Source organism: Cyrtonyx montezumae, unplaced genomic scaffold (assembly GCF_038088225.1).
Source record: "Cyrtonyx montezumae isolate F1298 unplaced genomic scaffold, pur_monq_1.0 scaffold_14, whole genome shotgun sequence".
In the NCBI taxonomy this organism is placed as follows: domain Eukaryota; kingdom Metazoa; phylum Chordata; class Aves; order Galliformes; family Odontophoridae; genus Cyrtonyx; species Cyrtonyx montezumae.
This window is the reverse complement of record NW_027071870.1, coordinates 5,226,084-5,242,345: the sequence shown is the minus strand read 5'-3', so window position 1 is coordinate 5,242,345 and position 16,262 is coordinate 5,226,084. Positions and strand designations below refer to the sequence as shown.

General features: G+C 49.2%; 1 protein-coding gene across 1 annotated transcript; it reads left to right on the top strand.

The window, feature by feature from the left end:
- The first annotated feature begins 10,417 nt into the window (after nt 1–10,417).
- C1QL3 (complement C1q like 3) lies at nt 10,418–15,243 on the top strand. Its single transcript, XM_065731570.1, has 2 exons — nt 10,418–11,020; nt 14,340–15,243. The coding sequence occupies exons 1-2, from the start codon at nt 10,433–10,435 to the stop codon at nt 14,517–14,519; spliced, it is 768 nt and encodes a 255-aa protein (XP_065587642.1). The 5' UTR covers nt 10,418–10,432; the 3' UTR covers nt 14,520–15,243.
- Nucleotides 15,244–16,262: the final 1,019 nt, after the last annotated feature.

The following is a 16,262-nucleotide window of genomic DNA, read 5'->3' as shown; positions in this document are numbered from 1 at the left end:
AAGCATAAAGCTGGCACTTCTGTCTCTCTGAAATCCCCCAGGTAATTACATGTAATTTTAGAACTGGTGGAACAGCAGATGCCCTGAATTAACTACAGCAATTAGGAACCCATTTTGTGTCGCTGGCACAGCCCTGCACGTGGACACTCAGCCAGAAGACAGAGCACTGCAGTTTGGCCTGGCTGTAGCTGGGCAGCGGGCTCAGCTGATGCAGCTGGGCATGGCAGTGTTGTGCTGGGGTAACTGGAATGATGGTGTGACTAACTGGGGTGCTGGTGGAACTGGGGTACTGGTGGAACCAGAGTGCTGGGGATGTAAAACACTGCCCCTGGCGCTGCTGCTGGAGGCACTTTTCTTTGATGTGAGGGTTTCTTTCAAGGCCAGACATCCTTAATTCCTGACGGAAGGTTGTTGTAAAAAGCTGCAGTGGATGTTTCTCCAACTACTGCTTGGACATGCTCTTCCTGTTATTTCTTCTCACATAACAAAACAACAGTGGTACCCCGCACTTCAGTAGTCAAAAATCCCCTTTGCAGTGAGCAAAGGAGCTGTCAATTTATTCTCTTTCTCCTACGGTAGCTATGAAATTGTCTATCTATATTTCCTGTAGTTTTTTTTTCTTTCAAATAAATCTTTCCTTTGGAAAAGCATCCTCTGGGACTTTAAATATGCCTGCCTTCAGAGGGTGCTGCTACCAGAGCCCTTCTCTATACACAGGCTGCGTCTTGCTGGGCAGCAGCCACTGCTCCCCTTGCAGAACAAGCACAGCTGATCCCATTTTCCCTCTGGTCCTGTGTCCCGGTGAGCTGCTGCTCTCCTGGCACTAGTGGTCAGTCCCACCATTGGCCACTCTGTGAGCCTGGAAGCCTCAGAGCAGCATCCTCCTTAAAGGGGAGCAGTCAAGGGGAGCTGTGCTAATTGTCTTGGGTAGAGGATCCTTTAGGTCTTTGCCAGTTTTTATCAAAGCATAAAAAGCAATTATTAAAATTAATGCAATTTACCATGTGTTCTACTTCTAGCAAAGCTATTTTTGGCATGGGCTGCCATCTGTCCCATTCAGCAAGCTCAGCTGAAGACTTTTGCTCTCTGTTCCACTTCCCACAACCCTCATGTGGAGCGAGGCAGGCACATGCCTGCTCGCAGAATCAAGTAGCTCACCTGCAGTGCTTAACTCACCAGAACATCGTCCATTGTCTGGTGGAGAGAGTCCTCTGCATGGAAAACACTTCTTCATCTTCCTCCTTGGCTCTCTGCTGGTGTCCTCTATTAGAGGTGGGTGGGTCAGTGATGGGATCATCGGGGTGATGCCCTTCCCCAGACCCTGCAGCCATGGAGCTTAGCACTGCCCGATATTCCAGTACTGGCACAGTATTTTAATCCAGTAGCATAGCTGGGACCTCTCCCCCCACGTTATCTTTTTCTCCCTTCTTGTTTCAGATTATGGGAATCAATTCTATAAAATACAAATCACGACGTTTTTCTCAGCCGAGAGCTGGGAAGTCAGGTCCTGGACTTTTGTAGCTCTTTCCAGTTCTTCAGGGATTGGTTCAGTGGGCATGGTGCTGATGGGATGGCAGTTAGACCAGATGATCTCACAGGTCTTTTCCAACTTTAATGATTCTATGATTCACTCTTTATAAAGGCATCAGCAGAGCCAAACATTAGAACATTAGAACCTTGTCCCCAGGTGTTCACCAAATATATATTTGGGGCTTCAAACTGAGCCCAAGTGTGCTCATTTACTGGCAAGAAAAACAACCACTTTTCAGTCCGACTGGAGCAAGTGGAAAACAACTCACTAATGTTTTTGTGTGACTGAAGACGGACCAGTGCACAGAGAATAAGAGATGTCTGAGAGTGTCGGGAGCAGGGCCCTAAGCCCAGGTCAATGTCTGTGGTCTGGGGATGTTCAAAGTGTTCCCAGAAGGAGATCTGAGAAACAGGAACAAGATTCTGAGTGCATGGGAAAACTACAGCCATGGCCATCCCAGCTAAACAAATTTCTGAGAGAGTGGTGTCAAAACAGAAAGGATGACTGAGTCCATCCTCATGCCAGCTGTCTGAAGCTGGGCAGATAGATGAGGCTGCTCCAGAGTTGTGGAGTTTTGGTGAGCCAGGTAAAATCTCTGCTTGTTGGAAAATATTGTTTCTTTTTTTTTTTTTTAAACTGGAGTTTTGAACTATTCACTGAGCATAGCAAGAGGGAGGGAAGCACAGATGTGACAGAGGTGCTGAGATACTCACTTACTGGCTCCAGGCTAGTTACCTAGCACTTCACAATGCAGAATGTAATGTAATGGAGTGAGAAGCAAGAGTAGTGATGTAATTAAGAACAGAAAGCTATTAACAGATATATGTTAAACGCAGAATAGAAGCCTAACGACCAAGAAAAGATCTGTGGTATAATCCATAAAGAGATGATTAAATGTGAGAAGGAACTCTGACTTGAGGTCTGCAGGCCCGTGCTGCTCGATGGCTGGATCTCACAGCATCCACTCCTGGCAGCATGACAGCATGTTGCTTTCTGCTTGCCATCCTTCCTGAATGGAGGAGTCTGAGTGACAAATTTAGCAGCAAATTAGTTTGTGTAGACAGCAGTTAGCATTCCTACCTGGTGAGAGACAAATGTTGGAGGAGCAGCTACCAGACAAGATGTCTAGAGGAAGAATTTGGCTGGGGCCATCTTGAGGTTGCTGCTTCGTTCACTGAAGTGCAAGGACTCCTCCTGCATGTGGGCTCTCTGCTTTGTGCTCTTCCATCCTCGAAATTTATTTTCCAAACAGTGCCTGAATACATGCAATGCATTATCCTAATGTAACTTCTGGAGATGCTGCTCTCTGGAAGTGATATTTCCTTGCCCACAGCAGCTCCCCTGCTCACTCTGCTCAAAGGTACTGTCCTCTCCTTGTGTCCTTTCTCTGATTCCCCACAGCCCCCAGTGAGAGGTGGCATTTGCTAGGATACTCCATGCACATTCTTTGCATTTCATCCTCTCTCTCAGACATAAAGCTTGATAAATGATTCTTGCCTCTTTTAGATGTTTAAAGACTGACATTAGTGATGTAAAGTTAATTAAACAGAAGATCTCAGGTTAAATTTCATTCTCCCAGATACCGGGGAAATTCTAACACGTGCTCAATGAGCTGCATAGCAATCCAAGTGAGTGCTCCTTTTAGGCCAATGGAGTCACCCATGTGTTAAGTGCAAACACAATTTGGCACTCTGTCAATTAGCTCAGTGGAGTAACTCCATGTGTACTCCAGTGGTTGAGGATATTTTCACAGAATATTGAGTATATCATCCTGCTCTTCTTGGTTATATTTCAGCAATAAAATACAAAATGGCAGGTTGCTGAATTGTAGTAACCACAAGGCTCAGCGTTCTGCTCTGATCCCAGCAAAAACATGCACGGTTTTATCTGTGTGCATACATGTGTACATGCATGGGCCAGGGGGTTGTAAACAAATATATAATGTCTCACTATATGCAAGGAAAATTCTGGCTGGGATTTTATCCCCCTGGAGAGAGAAATCCTCAGTCCCCAGATGGTAGATGTGCTCTTCAGACAGTCACATTCCTCTGCTCACCTTGAGACTTTTGGATTTGTGCAGTATACTGTGCATCCTAGATTTTTTTTCCTGTATAGAAATAATACCAACAGCCTTGCTAAAAATGTATGCACAGCATGAGAACACATACATATCTCAGAAGGTGATGAAGACTTTGGTTTTTCTCTCCAATCTGCATTCCTTCTTCAGTTGCTGTTGCTAAATACACAAATACAAGTTGACAATTATCAGAACTACAGTTAAATCCATATAGGGATAGCCTAATAATAATGATATCAGCAGCATACAAAGCTGAGAAACATACACAATGGTTTCCTGGCCTGGCTCATATCTCTACAATGCTGCAAGAAAACATCCTGGTCCCCTCCTATTGTGGAGGCATAACCCATCCCTTTGGGGGAAGAGTGTATTCTTGGGATCCCTTTGTGCTTTGCTACTCTCCAAATGCAATATAAACTCAGTTCTGATCCCATGTACATGTGCCTACTCCTCAGCTGTATCTACCTCAGTGGAGCTATCCTGGTTTGAGATGGATCAGACCTATACAGCAACACAGTTTTATTAACAATGGAAGGGCAAATTTTACAAAGTCCCAAGAGCGGTTGCCTGCCATAATAACTGAGGGCTCAGCATCCTGCAGGATCATGCCAAATTCCACTGTGTGCCATTTTGTTGTAAAGAAGACCGCTTGGGATCAAAGAGCCTTTTGCTTTAACAAATGAAACCTACAGAAAGAAAAATGAATTATTGGAAATAATTGCAATTTGCAAACTAAATTATGCCATTAACTACTCCAGAAATCGATAATTGGGCACAATAAGAAGATCAGTTGAGGAGATGATAGAAGAAAAAACAAATCTCTTGGGCAACTTGCCAATCTTGGGATTTTAATTCTGAGTTTTCCACTCCCAGCTATCCATTCTTATTGCCCATCCATCAACCTACTGATGAATAATGGACCGTGGTATGACACACCAGAAGATTGCTGGGTGGGTATAACAATGGAAAGAGTCTTTTGGATCTGGAGGACATAGGGTAAATTGTGGGTGACAGTTCAGAAAAGCTGGTCTCTGCTCTTGCATTTTTTCCCCTGGCCTCTCTTTTCAGCAGCCTAGTAACTGTTTGAAAGGTAACCAAAATCATACTTGTGGGCAAATAACCCGGAGATCTCCTTCTGATCGACTCTAACAACTGACATAATGCGTAATAGAAGTGCAACGTGATTTATGCCTTTGCTTACTGGTATGTTTTTAAGCAGGCACAAAGTGGTTGTTTAATCTCACTCCCCTGTTAGAGGCATTTATCTTCCATCTCTTTGTCTTTGCTATTTACATCTTCATAAGAATTCCGACACCGTATCCTTCGCCATTAGCAATACTCTTTGATTGAACAGCACTTATGAATACCTGTATATTTGGGGGTTATTAATGAACCTAGTGAGTTCTTCTGTCTGCCTGCTTATGACAGATTATCTGCAGTGGATTTTGATCAAGAGGGAGCTAAAGGTGGGGGTCAAGCAGAAAGACTACATGAAAAACATCTCAACCACCAATGAGCTTACCAAAGTTGTTGCAGAAGCCAAGACCTCTGCACCAAAAGAGTGAAGAGCAGTAGTGGGGAGGAAGAAAGGTCCAGTTGACCCAAACCAGGTGAGAACTGGAGCATGCCACAAGCAGGCACTGTCATGGTCTCTGGGGCAATGGATGCCCAAGCTCCTGTGAAGAACGCTATGTAAAATAATTCACTGTTTTAAGCCATTTCCAGAAATTCAGTGCCCTAACTGGCTAATTGAGGCTGTTTATAGAGGGGCATTTACCAGCTGGTGCAAGCTACTGCTCAGTGACAGTTACACCGTGCCACTGCTCTTAGTAACCATCCTCTTCAGAAGTGTCATCCAAGTGACAGCTCCATAGGGAAGGAGAGCAGGGGCCAGCACTTTGCAGGAAGGCAGATCAGAGAAGGGGCCCAGCAGGCACCACTCTACTCAGACAACACAACACTGACCTTGGGTATCGAGTACAGATCCTGTAGTTGCAAACTGTCACCAACACAAGAACCACCAGCTGCTCAAGTGCTGGAAAAGCTGTACCAGTAATGCCACCAAAAAGTATGTTAGGGTTCACAGTACGCCCCACGTGCATTGCAACAGCTTTGTGTTTGGCACCTTAGGAGACAGGGAGGGGAGGAAAGGGACAGAAGACAAAGGCAGAGGCGGGCACAGGTGTACAAGGAGAGGAGATGAGAGACCTGCGAGAGCAGCCTTTATGTTTGCATCTGATGGCTAATCTCTGGAATAAACAAGGGCACTTGCAATCATGGATATCTTTTATGCTTAGTTACTGTTATTTAGGTTAACAATTACCAAATATCATCTGAGATTATTTTATAGCCATAAAATTGGTCAGATGAATGTGCAATCCTTAGTTCTTGCTGTGTTGAAGGCTTATTTTTACACACACGGTCTGCAGTAATTCACCCGTCAAAACACGACCTGGGTACAGATCTTTCCATTTTAATTTCTCCTCCCCTCCCAAGTAACCGGTCATGTCTGACTGATCTTTTCAGATTAAAAGCTAAAACAGAGAAGAGATACTGAATTTATTTGCAAATTCTCCTTGTTGAGGCCTGTCACTTCAGTGACAGTCCCCCCTGAATTGTCCCCTCATTTGGCTTTGAGAAGTGGTTGTAACCCTTGCACAGCCAAAACAGTTCTTTGAATGATGCTTTGAATCGTTTTCCTGTTTGATTTGAGGGTCAGAGTACATAGAAGCTGAATTTCCTTCAATGAGTACAGAATTCTTAATTTTAAAAAAGAAGACAGTGGGCAACTTGCATCGCCATTAATACAAACCTTCTTCTTCGCTGATGGAAACAAACCTCTGGGAGAGCTCAGCTAGTGCTGCCTGCACGATATTCCACCAGAAAGCAGAGCTGGAGCCTCTCCATGACCCACAGTATGAACTACCACTGAGATGGGTGAACAGAACTGGAATAGTACGGTGACTCGCTTAGGACAGCAGCAGCACTGCTTGTCATGTTGCCTTTGCCATAGTTATACTGATATGGCTATTTCCTCCCATTTATAGCTTAACTTTATCCTGTAGCACTGAGTGCAGTTACCTATTGTGGTGAGTGCCTGTCACTCTTCGACCACACCACAGTTGAATTCAGCCACTGGTGCCTGTCTGAAATATCATCACTTGTGTACATAGTTCAACCCATATTTCTGACGATGCAGTACAGCAAACGTCTTCATTTTTGAGTTGAGTGGAATTCGAAGTGCTTCTCTAAAGGATTTTTTTTTTTAAATGAGAGTTAAAATATAAGCAAAAGCAAAGCAAACGCAGAGAGGAGTGAGTGGGACGGATGGAAGCTGTCGTGGTGTTGGAGTGGTCCCTGGTTGGTTGCCCCTCCCCACAGGCTGTTTTTCCCGGGCTCACCCTTTGGTCTGAGCACCACAGGCTGAAGGAGCCATGTTGTGCCCAGTGTCTGCAGGACGCCTTTCCTTGACAAGCTGTTTGGTTTTCTCCCATTTTTCCCTATCCCAGTGGTGAGATAACGGCACCTGCTCTTTCATACACATGAGGAAAATTAACATGCATGTTATGCTCTACATCGTTAAGGCTCTGTATGAACATCAGCTAATTAGTCAGTGAGGGAAGGAGCTGTGGGCAGGCTGCTTCACATGGCAGAAGCTACAGGGGATGCAGCTCACACAGCAGCCCCAAAGAGAAGGGGAGGTAAAGGAAAAGGACAAAGAAGTGCAGCACTGGTCAGTGCATTAGGACTGGTGACAGCTAGCCTTGGTGTAATAGGTTGTTAGGAATGGACGTCCATCTTCATTTTTAGGCTCTCGGGTGGAGAAGAGGTAATATTCTAACAGAAGTGGTACTCAGGCACTAACTGCCGTGAGTCGATGCTCTGACAAGTCACTTCAGAGCAACAAATGTCCCATTATAAGAGGTTTCTTTTTTTTCCCAGAATACTGAGCCCTTCAGTGCATAGCTTTTCATCCTTTTGGTTTTCCACTTTTCGTTTCCTTGGAAAACATATTTTTACCTTGAGGCCCAAGGATGACCAGGTACCTGAAGCAGTGGTGTAGAGCTCACCAGGCGCTGTTCCCAGCCAGCACACCGTCTCTGTGGACAGCTCAGCACAAGTGCTCACTCCGTGCTTGCCCAGACTGTGACTCTGTGGCAGGATCAGACCTCGGAGAGAAAGCCTGCAGGAGTAAATGAGACTCAGAAATGGCACGAGGATAAATCTGAGTATTAGGAAGATGCTCCCGGTAGGTTGGTAGGATCTTGCTTTAAGAACCAGGATTCCAGAGCTGGAGCAAGGAACTGAGAGTGTGCTTGGCACGCTGCTGCCGTGGTGTCACCAGGTCACAGTGGCTTGGCAGAGCACGATGGGTTCACATCCGTATGAAGGTTCAAGAGCTCTACGTGTGCTCCTCGAGTGTAAGGTGCAATGGAAGCTTGTGCACATCCTAGTGCCATGAAATCCTGCTGGGCCAGGGGTGACAAAACACAACCCCCCGAAGGCCATCTGCAGTCTGAGACAGAGCTGTCACTCTACACAACTTTTCTTCCTGCACAGACCAAAGAGCAGCGTTGAAAGCCTTTTCCTGTGGGGCAAAGAGAGGGATGAGATAGAAACTTACTCCTCCCGATGTGTTCGGCCGCCTTCCCGGGTCCTGAGCGGGAGCCCTTTGCTGAGGGAAATGGCTCGCTTGTGGTGGCACCAGATAAAGGATCTCTCAAAGATGGAGCATTAAAGAAAAAAGAAAGAAAGAGAAAGGGGTAGCGGGGTATTTACGAGTGTGTGAAATGGAGGCTTTATCGGGAGTTTTCTGGGGAGATAAGGAGCTGGGAGGGCCCATCTCTGCGTGGCATGGACACACTCACTGCCTTTGAGTCTCCCAGGAAAGAGCAGAAGGAGCCGCTGACATTTCTGCTTAAAAGGAGGAATCAATGAATCTTTGTTTCCCACTGCCTGCCTGTTTGACCTTATTGTGTTGCGAAACAGAAAAGAAAGAAAGGAGTGCAGAGTGCGGGGGGGGGAGGGGGGGGAAGGGAGAGTGGATTCGTGCTAATAAAACCCGAGACAAGATCACAGCCCTCTGATCATCGCTGGAGATGCTATTATTTGGTTGTTGTCCTAGTTGCTGCCGCTGCTCATTTCGGATTCTTGCCTTGCCATAATAAGTCACACTCTTTCCAGCCATCATCCCTGTATTGACAGGCAAATGTCACCCACGTTTGATTGACGTCCATTGCTCCTGAATACAGAAGTATGATTTAGGAATCAATTCTGTTTGTTTATTTAAGCAGCTCTTTGTGTACCTTGTATATTTGTGAGCAAGACAAGTTGCTTAATATTTCCTTGGGAGAAATGCCACCAATATTGCACCTTCCCACCGTGGCACAGAGGTGCACACCAGCCCTTGGGAAAGGAGAAACCTTTAGCAAAAACAAAACAAAACAAAAGAACTGAACGAAACGCTTTGCTGCCCTCGAGTTGAGGCAGAGACCTTTTTCTCAGCCCTGGGCATCTGCTGGTCTGCGTATGTCCCACACTTTCCTCGCGTTTCTGAGCGAAAGGGAACCGTGTTCCTCCGTGTCACCATCAGCAGAGGGGCGGCTGCTGTAAGCACAGGGAAACGCTGCAACCGGTGACGAGAACATCAGTTTTAATTCGCGGGAATAAATGTTTTCCTCTCTACCCTTACGGCTGTCACTGGGGCGAGGCGAAGAGGGATCTCCGGAGTTGAGAGGTGCCGATCTCCGCGCCGGCACCGCGCGGCAGTTTGTCGCCAGATAACTTCCACCTGAGCCATCGGTAACCGCAGAGCATCCCTGCATTTCAAGCGCTCTTTCGCGGATAACAGGAGCGCTGCGGGGCGGCCCCGGGGCAGCGCTGGGAGGGAGCTGGGCTGACCTTTCAGTTCTCCGCCGGTGACCCGGGGCTGCCCAAAGGCCGTGGGCAGAGCTCTGCCCCTCGCCGCGCTCCGAAGGAGCCGTCACGGCGAGACGCAGCGCTGAGCGAGGAGCACGAATTTGCTGCTCATCCGTCTGCGGAGGGGGGGCGGGCGGGGGGGGTTGGGGGAGGGGGGGGAGAGACGTGGGGAGGGCTACGGGAAAGGGGGGGGGAGGGGGAGAGAGGGAAAAAAAAATATATTTCCCACACTGCCAGAGTAATGCCAAACTCCTTGTGAGTGGGAAGAGCGGAGCAGATGCTGGAATGAGATGCCAAAGCAGCTCCCCTTTCCCCTGCGCTTTTGGGTGCCTATAAATTGCTCCAGCGCTCCCGGCAGCCTCCTCCTCTGCTGGCAGGTGGTACCGGGCGGGATCCCTGCTCTCCCTCCGGCTCCGGCGGCGGCGCGGGCTCTGAGCGGCGTCGGGCAGCGGGCAGCGCGTCCCCGCTGAGGGCTGTCACCTCTGCGGGGGGAAAAAACAGCAGCGAGAGAGAGAGAGGAGAGAGAGGAGAGAGAGGAGAGAGAGAGAGGGGCGATCGCGAGAGGAAAGGCAAGTTCCAGGGAAAGTTGACTCGGACTGGCACAGTGTGCAAAAAAAAAAAGTCGATCGCCGGCGGGAGCATAAAAGTGCGGCGGTCGGGGCGGCGGCAGCGCTCCCTGCACACCCGCCCGCAGCGGCCGCAGCGCAGCGCCGGACACACCGGCGCGGGAGGGCCAAGCCCCCGGGAGCCGGGCTCGCTCGGGCTCGGCGTTTTTTCGGCTCTGAGGAGGTCCCCGCACAGCCATCAAGATTCTGTCCAAAAGCAGGCAGGAGGATCGCCCTGCGCTGAGCCGGCTGGTGGGCAGCAGGCGGCGGCTGATCGCGGCCGGAGCGCTGGGAGTGGTGATGGTGCTGCTGCTCGTCGTGCTCATCCCGGTGCTGGTGAGCTCGGCCGGCACCTCGGCGCACTACGAGATGCTGGGCACCTGCCGCATGGTCTGCGACCCCTACGGCGGCACCAAGGCTCCCAGCACGGCGGCCACGCCCGACCGCGGCCTCATGCAGTCCCTGCCCACCTTCATCCAGGGGCCCAAAGGGGACGCCGGCCGGCCGGGCAAAGCGGGGCCCCGCGGGCCGCCGGGGGAACCGGGGCCGCCCGGACCGGTGGGGCCGCCGGGCGAGAAGGGCGAGCCGGGGCGGCAGGGGCTGCCGGGGCCGCCCGGGGCCCCGGGGCTGAACGCGGCGGGGGCCATCAGCGCCGCCACCTACAGCACCGTGCCCAAGATCGCCTTCTACGCCGGCCTGAAGCGGCAGCACGAAGGCTACGAGGTGCTCAAGTTCGACGACGTGGTCACCAACCTGGGCAACCACTACGACCCCACCACCGGCAAGTTCACCTGCTCCATCCCCGGCATCTACTTCTTCACCTACCATGTGCTCATGCGGGGAGGCGACGGCACCAGCATGTGGGCCGACCTCTGCAAGAACAACCAGGTGGGCCGGGGCCGGGGGGGTTAAACCTGCGGGAACGGAGCCGGGACGGGACGGGGAGAGACCCGGACTGGGAGCGCACGAGGGAAGCGGGAGCCGGGACGGGACGGGCAGCCCTGAGCTGGGGGAGTGCCCGGGTCCGGGCATCCTGCGGGGAGCGGGCACCTCGTAGCGGGTCAGCGCCGGGGAAAGCGCCGGCGGGAGGCGGCTTTGTGCCGAACACCCCTCCAGACACCACCGTGGCCCCGGCTCGCCGCTGTTCCCCGCGAGGGGGGATGGCGACGTTAGAAAAAGAATCAAAGATCGCGCGATGCCGCTGCGCGAAGGAAAGCGGAACAATCCGTTTTAATTAGGAGAGGCTCTGCCTCCTCGATCGCTGGGTGTGCGACGGGGTACCGCTGCCCACGGGGCCGCTCCGCGCTCCCTCGGCGCGCACTCGGCGGTCCGGGCACCGCCGCGACCCGAAGTGCCGTCGGACAGCGGCCGCGAACGGGACAGCGCGGGGCCGGGAGGGGCCGGGAGGGGCCGGGAGGGGCCGGGACGGGACATTCGCTCGCTCACCTCCGCCGGCGGCGGCCGCCGGGTCCGGCACGGCGCTTAACCTTTTGTTTACGGCTCCTCAGAAGCGCTGAGAAAACAGGATAAAGAGGACATCGGCAGCAATTAATTAAATTCGAAAATGTCTGCCGTAAATATCGTCGCAGCACATAAACAGGGACCGGTAAAGCTGTAACGCGTTCGCTTTGATTTCTCCCCGTAAAGGCAGCGCTGCCCGCCGTGGGAGTACCGCGATGTTCAAGCGCTAACAGCAGTCAGAGCACTAATCCATTGCCGGTCCCTATTATAACGCGTTTTAAAGTGTTTGTTTTCCCAGACCCGGCGCTTTTTAAAAAAGTAACAGGCCATAAATATTAAATGGAGCTCGAAGTGTGTTTCCAAACACGACAACTTCCAGCGCCAGGCACGAGGCGCGCTGGACTCTCGCTGCCTCAAAGGAAACAAAAAAAAGGAGGGGGGTGTCTGTGCGCGGAGCTGCAGATGTGTGTGTAAATATTCGGGAAAATACCCGCACGCAACTTGTTTATCGCAGACACGGCTGCAGCGCAGCAGTCCCTCCTTGGGCTCCGCTTTGTCCTTGGGACACCGGTGGCTGACGGTGTGCGGTGTTTGTGAGAAAGTGCGGGGATTCTGAAAGTGAGGCGTTGCGGAGCCTGCCGAGGATGGCACAGAGAAGGGTACGGCTCGCAGGAAAACCTTTTCTCCGCACGCGGTGCCTAGGAGGAATGCCAAGGGCTGCAGCCTTCACCCATCGCAGGGAGGGTGGCTGCAGGGCCGAGACGCGCTCACGCTCCCAGCGGCTGAGCGTTCACTCGGGCTCCTCTCCTCCCCCAGGCTGCACCAGGAACGATGCTGGCTGAGCTGGCTGGCAGGTATAAGCCGCAGGGACAGCACGCTGGATTTACAGGACGTTTACCACCATGCACAGGGCAGTAGTGTCTCACTTCGGTTTCCGTGTCTTTTTTCTTTTCTTTTCTTTTTACCTTCAGGCACAAGGTACTGTCTCAAATCTTAACGTGAAATGTCTGATGCTGTAACCGGCGTCCATACGCCGACCTAAGTATGACACTCAGGAATGCAGTCTGATTTTGCTCCTGCCACCCGCAGTAGACAGAAATTTTAGCAAAATGCACTAAGTAACATTTAATTATCAGCTAAATGGAAGTTTGGAAAGCAATTTAGGCCGTTTTGCTTGCTAGCAGGCAAAATAGTTGTTCTCTGTGAAAGTTTCTCCACCTCACCTGCAGCCATTTAACCCCTTTCCATTTTGCCCTTTCTGTTCACACTACCAACAGTCTCGGCCCGTGCTATTTTCTTAGGGGGTATTGCTAGGGTTAATGGCCAGATCCTTCAGCTCCACCCGCTGGTCATTAACCCAGAGGAAACGCCCTGTGCTTGGAATGATTCTTGCTGGAGCACCAGCAGAAGAGATGCGCTCTGTAAACAATTCCAGGATCAAGAAGTCCTGAAATAGCTGGGGTTTGTTAATATGCAGTAGTAGATTCGTGGACTGTGAAGGCACCGTAGGACTTCTCAGCCTTTCTCCCCCAGACAGGATGCACAAAGAATTCCCACCTACTATGGTTTTCAATAGCACGCAATCCTCCACGGCAGAGACCCCTCCTCCCTCCTAAAGTCTTAATATTAATGGGAGATCGTATCCCATGAAAGTTTAATTTGGAAATTCGTCATTTAAACAGTGAAAGGGATCCGTGGCAATTTGTGACTTACAGCCTGCTCCTCCAGTTCGGAGCAGATAAAATCCCCCACGTAGTACACCGAGTCATGCATTATTACTTAACGCAGGTTTGCAGCACCACTAAATCACTTACTGCTCCCTAACGACATGAGGACAGACAAGCAACAAGAAATGTGCTGCACTGGAATAAATCATACACAGCTAAGTTTAAATATTTGAACAAACTGGGTCAAATTATCTATGAGTGATTTGGAGACTTACAGTGCTACAGACGCTGCCGGAAACCGACACACACCCTGCAATTACAGATCGCATCCAGTTTGCTGGAATGTCATGTCTGATCAGTAGTGGTGTGGCCAGGGGGAAATGGGACACAAAGGCATGTTTGGGTGGAAGGCGTAAATGAAATTACAAGTCCTTCATCGCCTGTACACTCCAAAGCCTCAGAGTAAACAGCGCCGTAGCCGTCGTTCTTCTCACGCGCATCTTTTACACCGCACGGAAACCAACACCTTGCTCAATGACACGTGTTGCTAATGGCTTTCCCAAACCACGCTGGTTCTTCACCTGCTCTCATGTGCGATGTGGGTGTGTGGGTGTGCCTTTCCTGATTCGTTTGGCAGTGTGATCCTATGAGCTGTATGGCAATAAGGCGGCTCTGGGAGAACCGCAGCCTGCTGTCCATGGGGCCTCGCTGCAGACCCTCGCCAGTGCCAATCCATTTATCTGCTGAGGTAAAAGTTGCACCAGTGTAAAGCTGGTGCGTGACCAGGCCCAGTTCTCCCAACTCCAGCTACTGTTACATATGGCACAACACATTTAGTGGAGTGCAGGCGGTTCTGTATGAATCAGGTGGCTGAGCAGTGAGCAGGCCGTGGCTTTCGTTTCAAATACTGTCTTGTAGGAGACGCAGTGCCCGTAAGAGAAATGGACGATGTGTGTTTTTAGACATGTAAAGTGGCAGTGCACGGATGCTGTATAAAATGCTGAGGCTGCGCTTTAACCCTCACCACGCAGGAAAAATGATCTGGCTTTTCTTAACCACTCGTTATGTATCTCACGTAGGTTCGAGCTAGTGCCATCGCTCAGGATGCGGACCAGAACTACGACTACGCCAGTAACAGCGTGGTGCTTCACCTGGAGCCGGGAGACGAAGTTTACATTAAATTAGACGGAGGAAAAGCACACGGAGGAAACAACAACAAATACAGCACATTTTCTGGATTTATTATTTATGCCGACTGATATTGAGTCGAAAGACCCACCCAAATGCCCCGAAAACGAAGCTCGCTCTTCTAAGCAATGGATTTGCGTGGCAAAAGTCAATGAAACAAGCACCCCGGCACAGATCGACCACTGCACCTCACCAGTGGGGGAAAGTCGAATGCTACCTGAGTCACATCTGTACGACACACAGAAACTTTACGTTAGAAAAAATACAAAGCAAGCTAAACAGATGTGCGATCCACTACCGCCAAAGCAAATACTTCCTCATTGTTAGTGTCCATGTGAATGAAGTCTTACCTAGATGAAATTTTTATAGGAAACAAACAAAGAAACGAACACAAAAAGACGCTGAGTTACTTCTTCAGTGTATATGATACTTTGATGTGTTATGATCTTGCTGCTTTATCCATACTTCAGCTTTGGTTCTTGTGACTTACCTGCTAACAATGATGCTTGGAGTCCACTCATAGTGTGGTGAGGAATGATTTTACAATAAAAGGAAGAGGTAATCAAAATACACTTTCTCTCTCCAAAGGAATTGTTTGCCTTGTACTTTTCTTCTCCTTCCACTTAAAACTAGAAACTAATCAGCTTCAAGCCTTAACTCGGTGTTCCTGCTCTGTAGGTTTACATTAGACTTTTAACATAATATCCAACCGCTGAAGTTGTTCAGTTTTGTCTTCCCCTTAGCTGTGTTCTAAAAGAAAAAGAGGGATAGAAGAAACATTTTTTTTTTCCTGAAAAATTTAACAGCTGGCGAACCATTATATTGCACCAAATCCTCAATTACACTGAAGCCAGTGCAAAACTCCCATCGATGTCAGGGGAAAGAGGATTTAGCTGCTCATTTGTAAACACGTGTAAATATATATTTAGCCAACCTTACAGGCCGCCCCTGATGGTCAGCTGTGTAAATATTTAGGCCTAGAATCCACTTGCGCAGGCCGAGGTCGGATATTTTCTTTGCAGCAACTAAACCCCATTAGTCCCTTAGCACTTAGTCTGTACTTGGCTACTATTTTTAATAAAACAGTAATGACTTAACACACTGCAGGTGTTCAACTAGAATTTTGTAGGAATGGGTCAACACTTAATTGTCTTCAGCGACTCGTCTCACTGCAGCTGGCGGGATCTCACCCGCACAGGAAGAGCGGGAGATGTGATGTTGTAAGGGAAAATGTTGGGATGCAGGCCTTCTCCGTGGTAGGTAGCTATCAGTTTGTAGTAAGGTGTGCCTATGAAACGGACACAGATGAGCATATTACCAAAAATGAAAACACATATGCAAAGACAGAAGCAGATATTTACATGCAAGAGAGTGTGTATTAAAACCTATTTTTCTCATTCATATATATATATAGATAGATAGATAGATATATCTAAAGTCTCAAAGAAAGAAGTATAAAGGATAAATAGCTTGAAGAATTAAACTAAGCACAGGTACTATGAGTTACATAGTTATAAAAATGCTTTGGAATCAGTCATACCGGGAACAGCCACAGAATACTTCTACTTACGTAACAGATCTATTATTTGCTTTGTTTGGGTGAGGGGAGGCTGTCTATTTCTCTGGTTATATCTTGCAAATTTCCATCTAAAAATGTTATCGAGATAATGAACTAGCTCCTTAGCACAGCTGGTTATGTCACTTCTAACACTTTGGCAAATTGAAGGTAAAATTTGTATAAATCACTGAAGAGTAATAGAGGCAATCCCTAGCATTTCAATTTCATGCCATTTGTCACAAGCAACCTTGTCTAA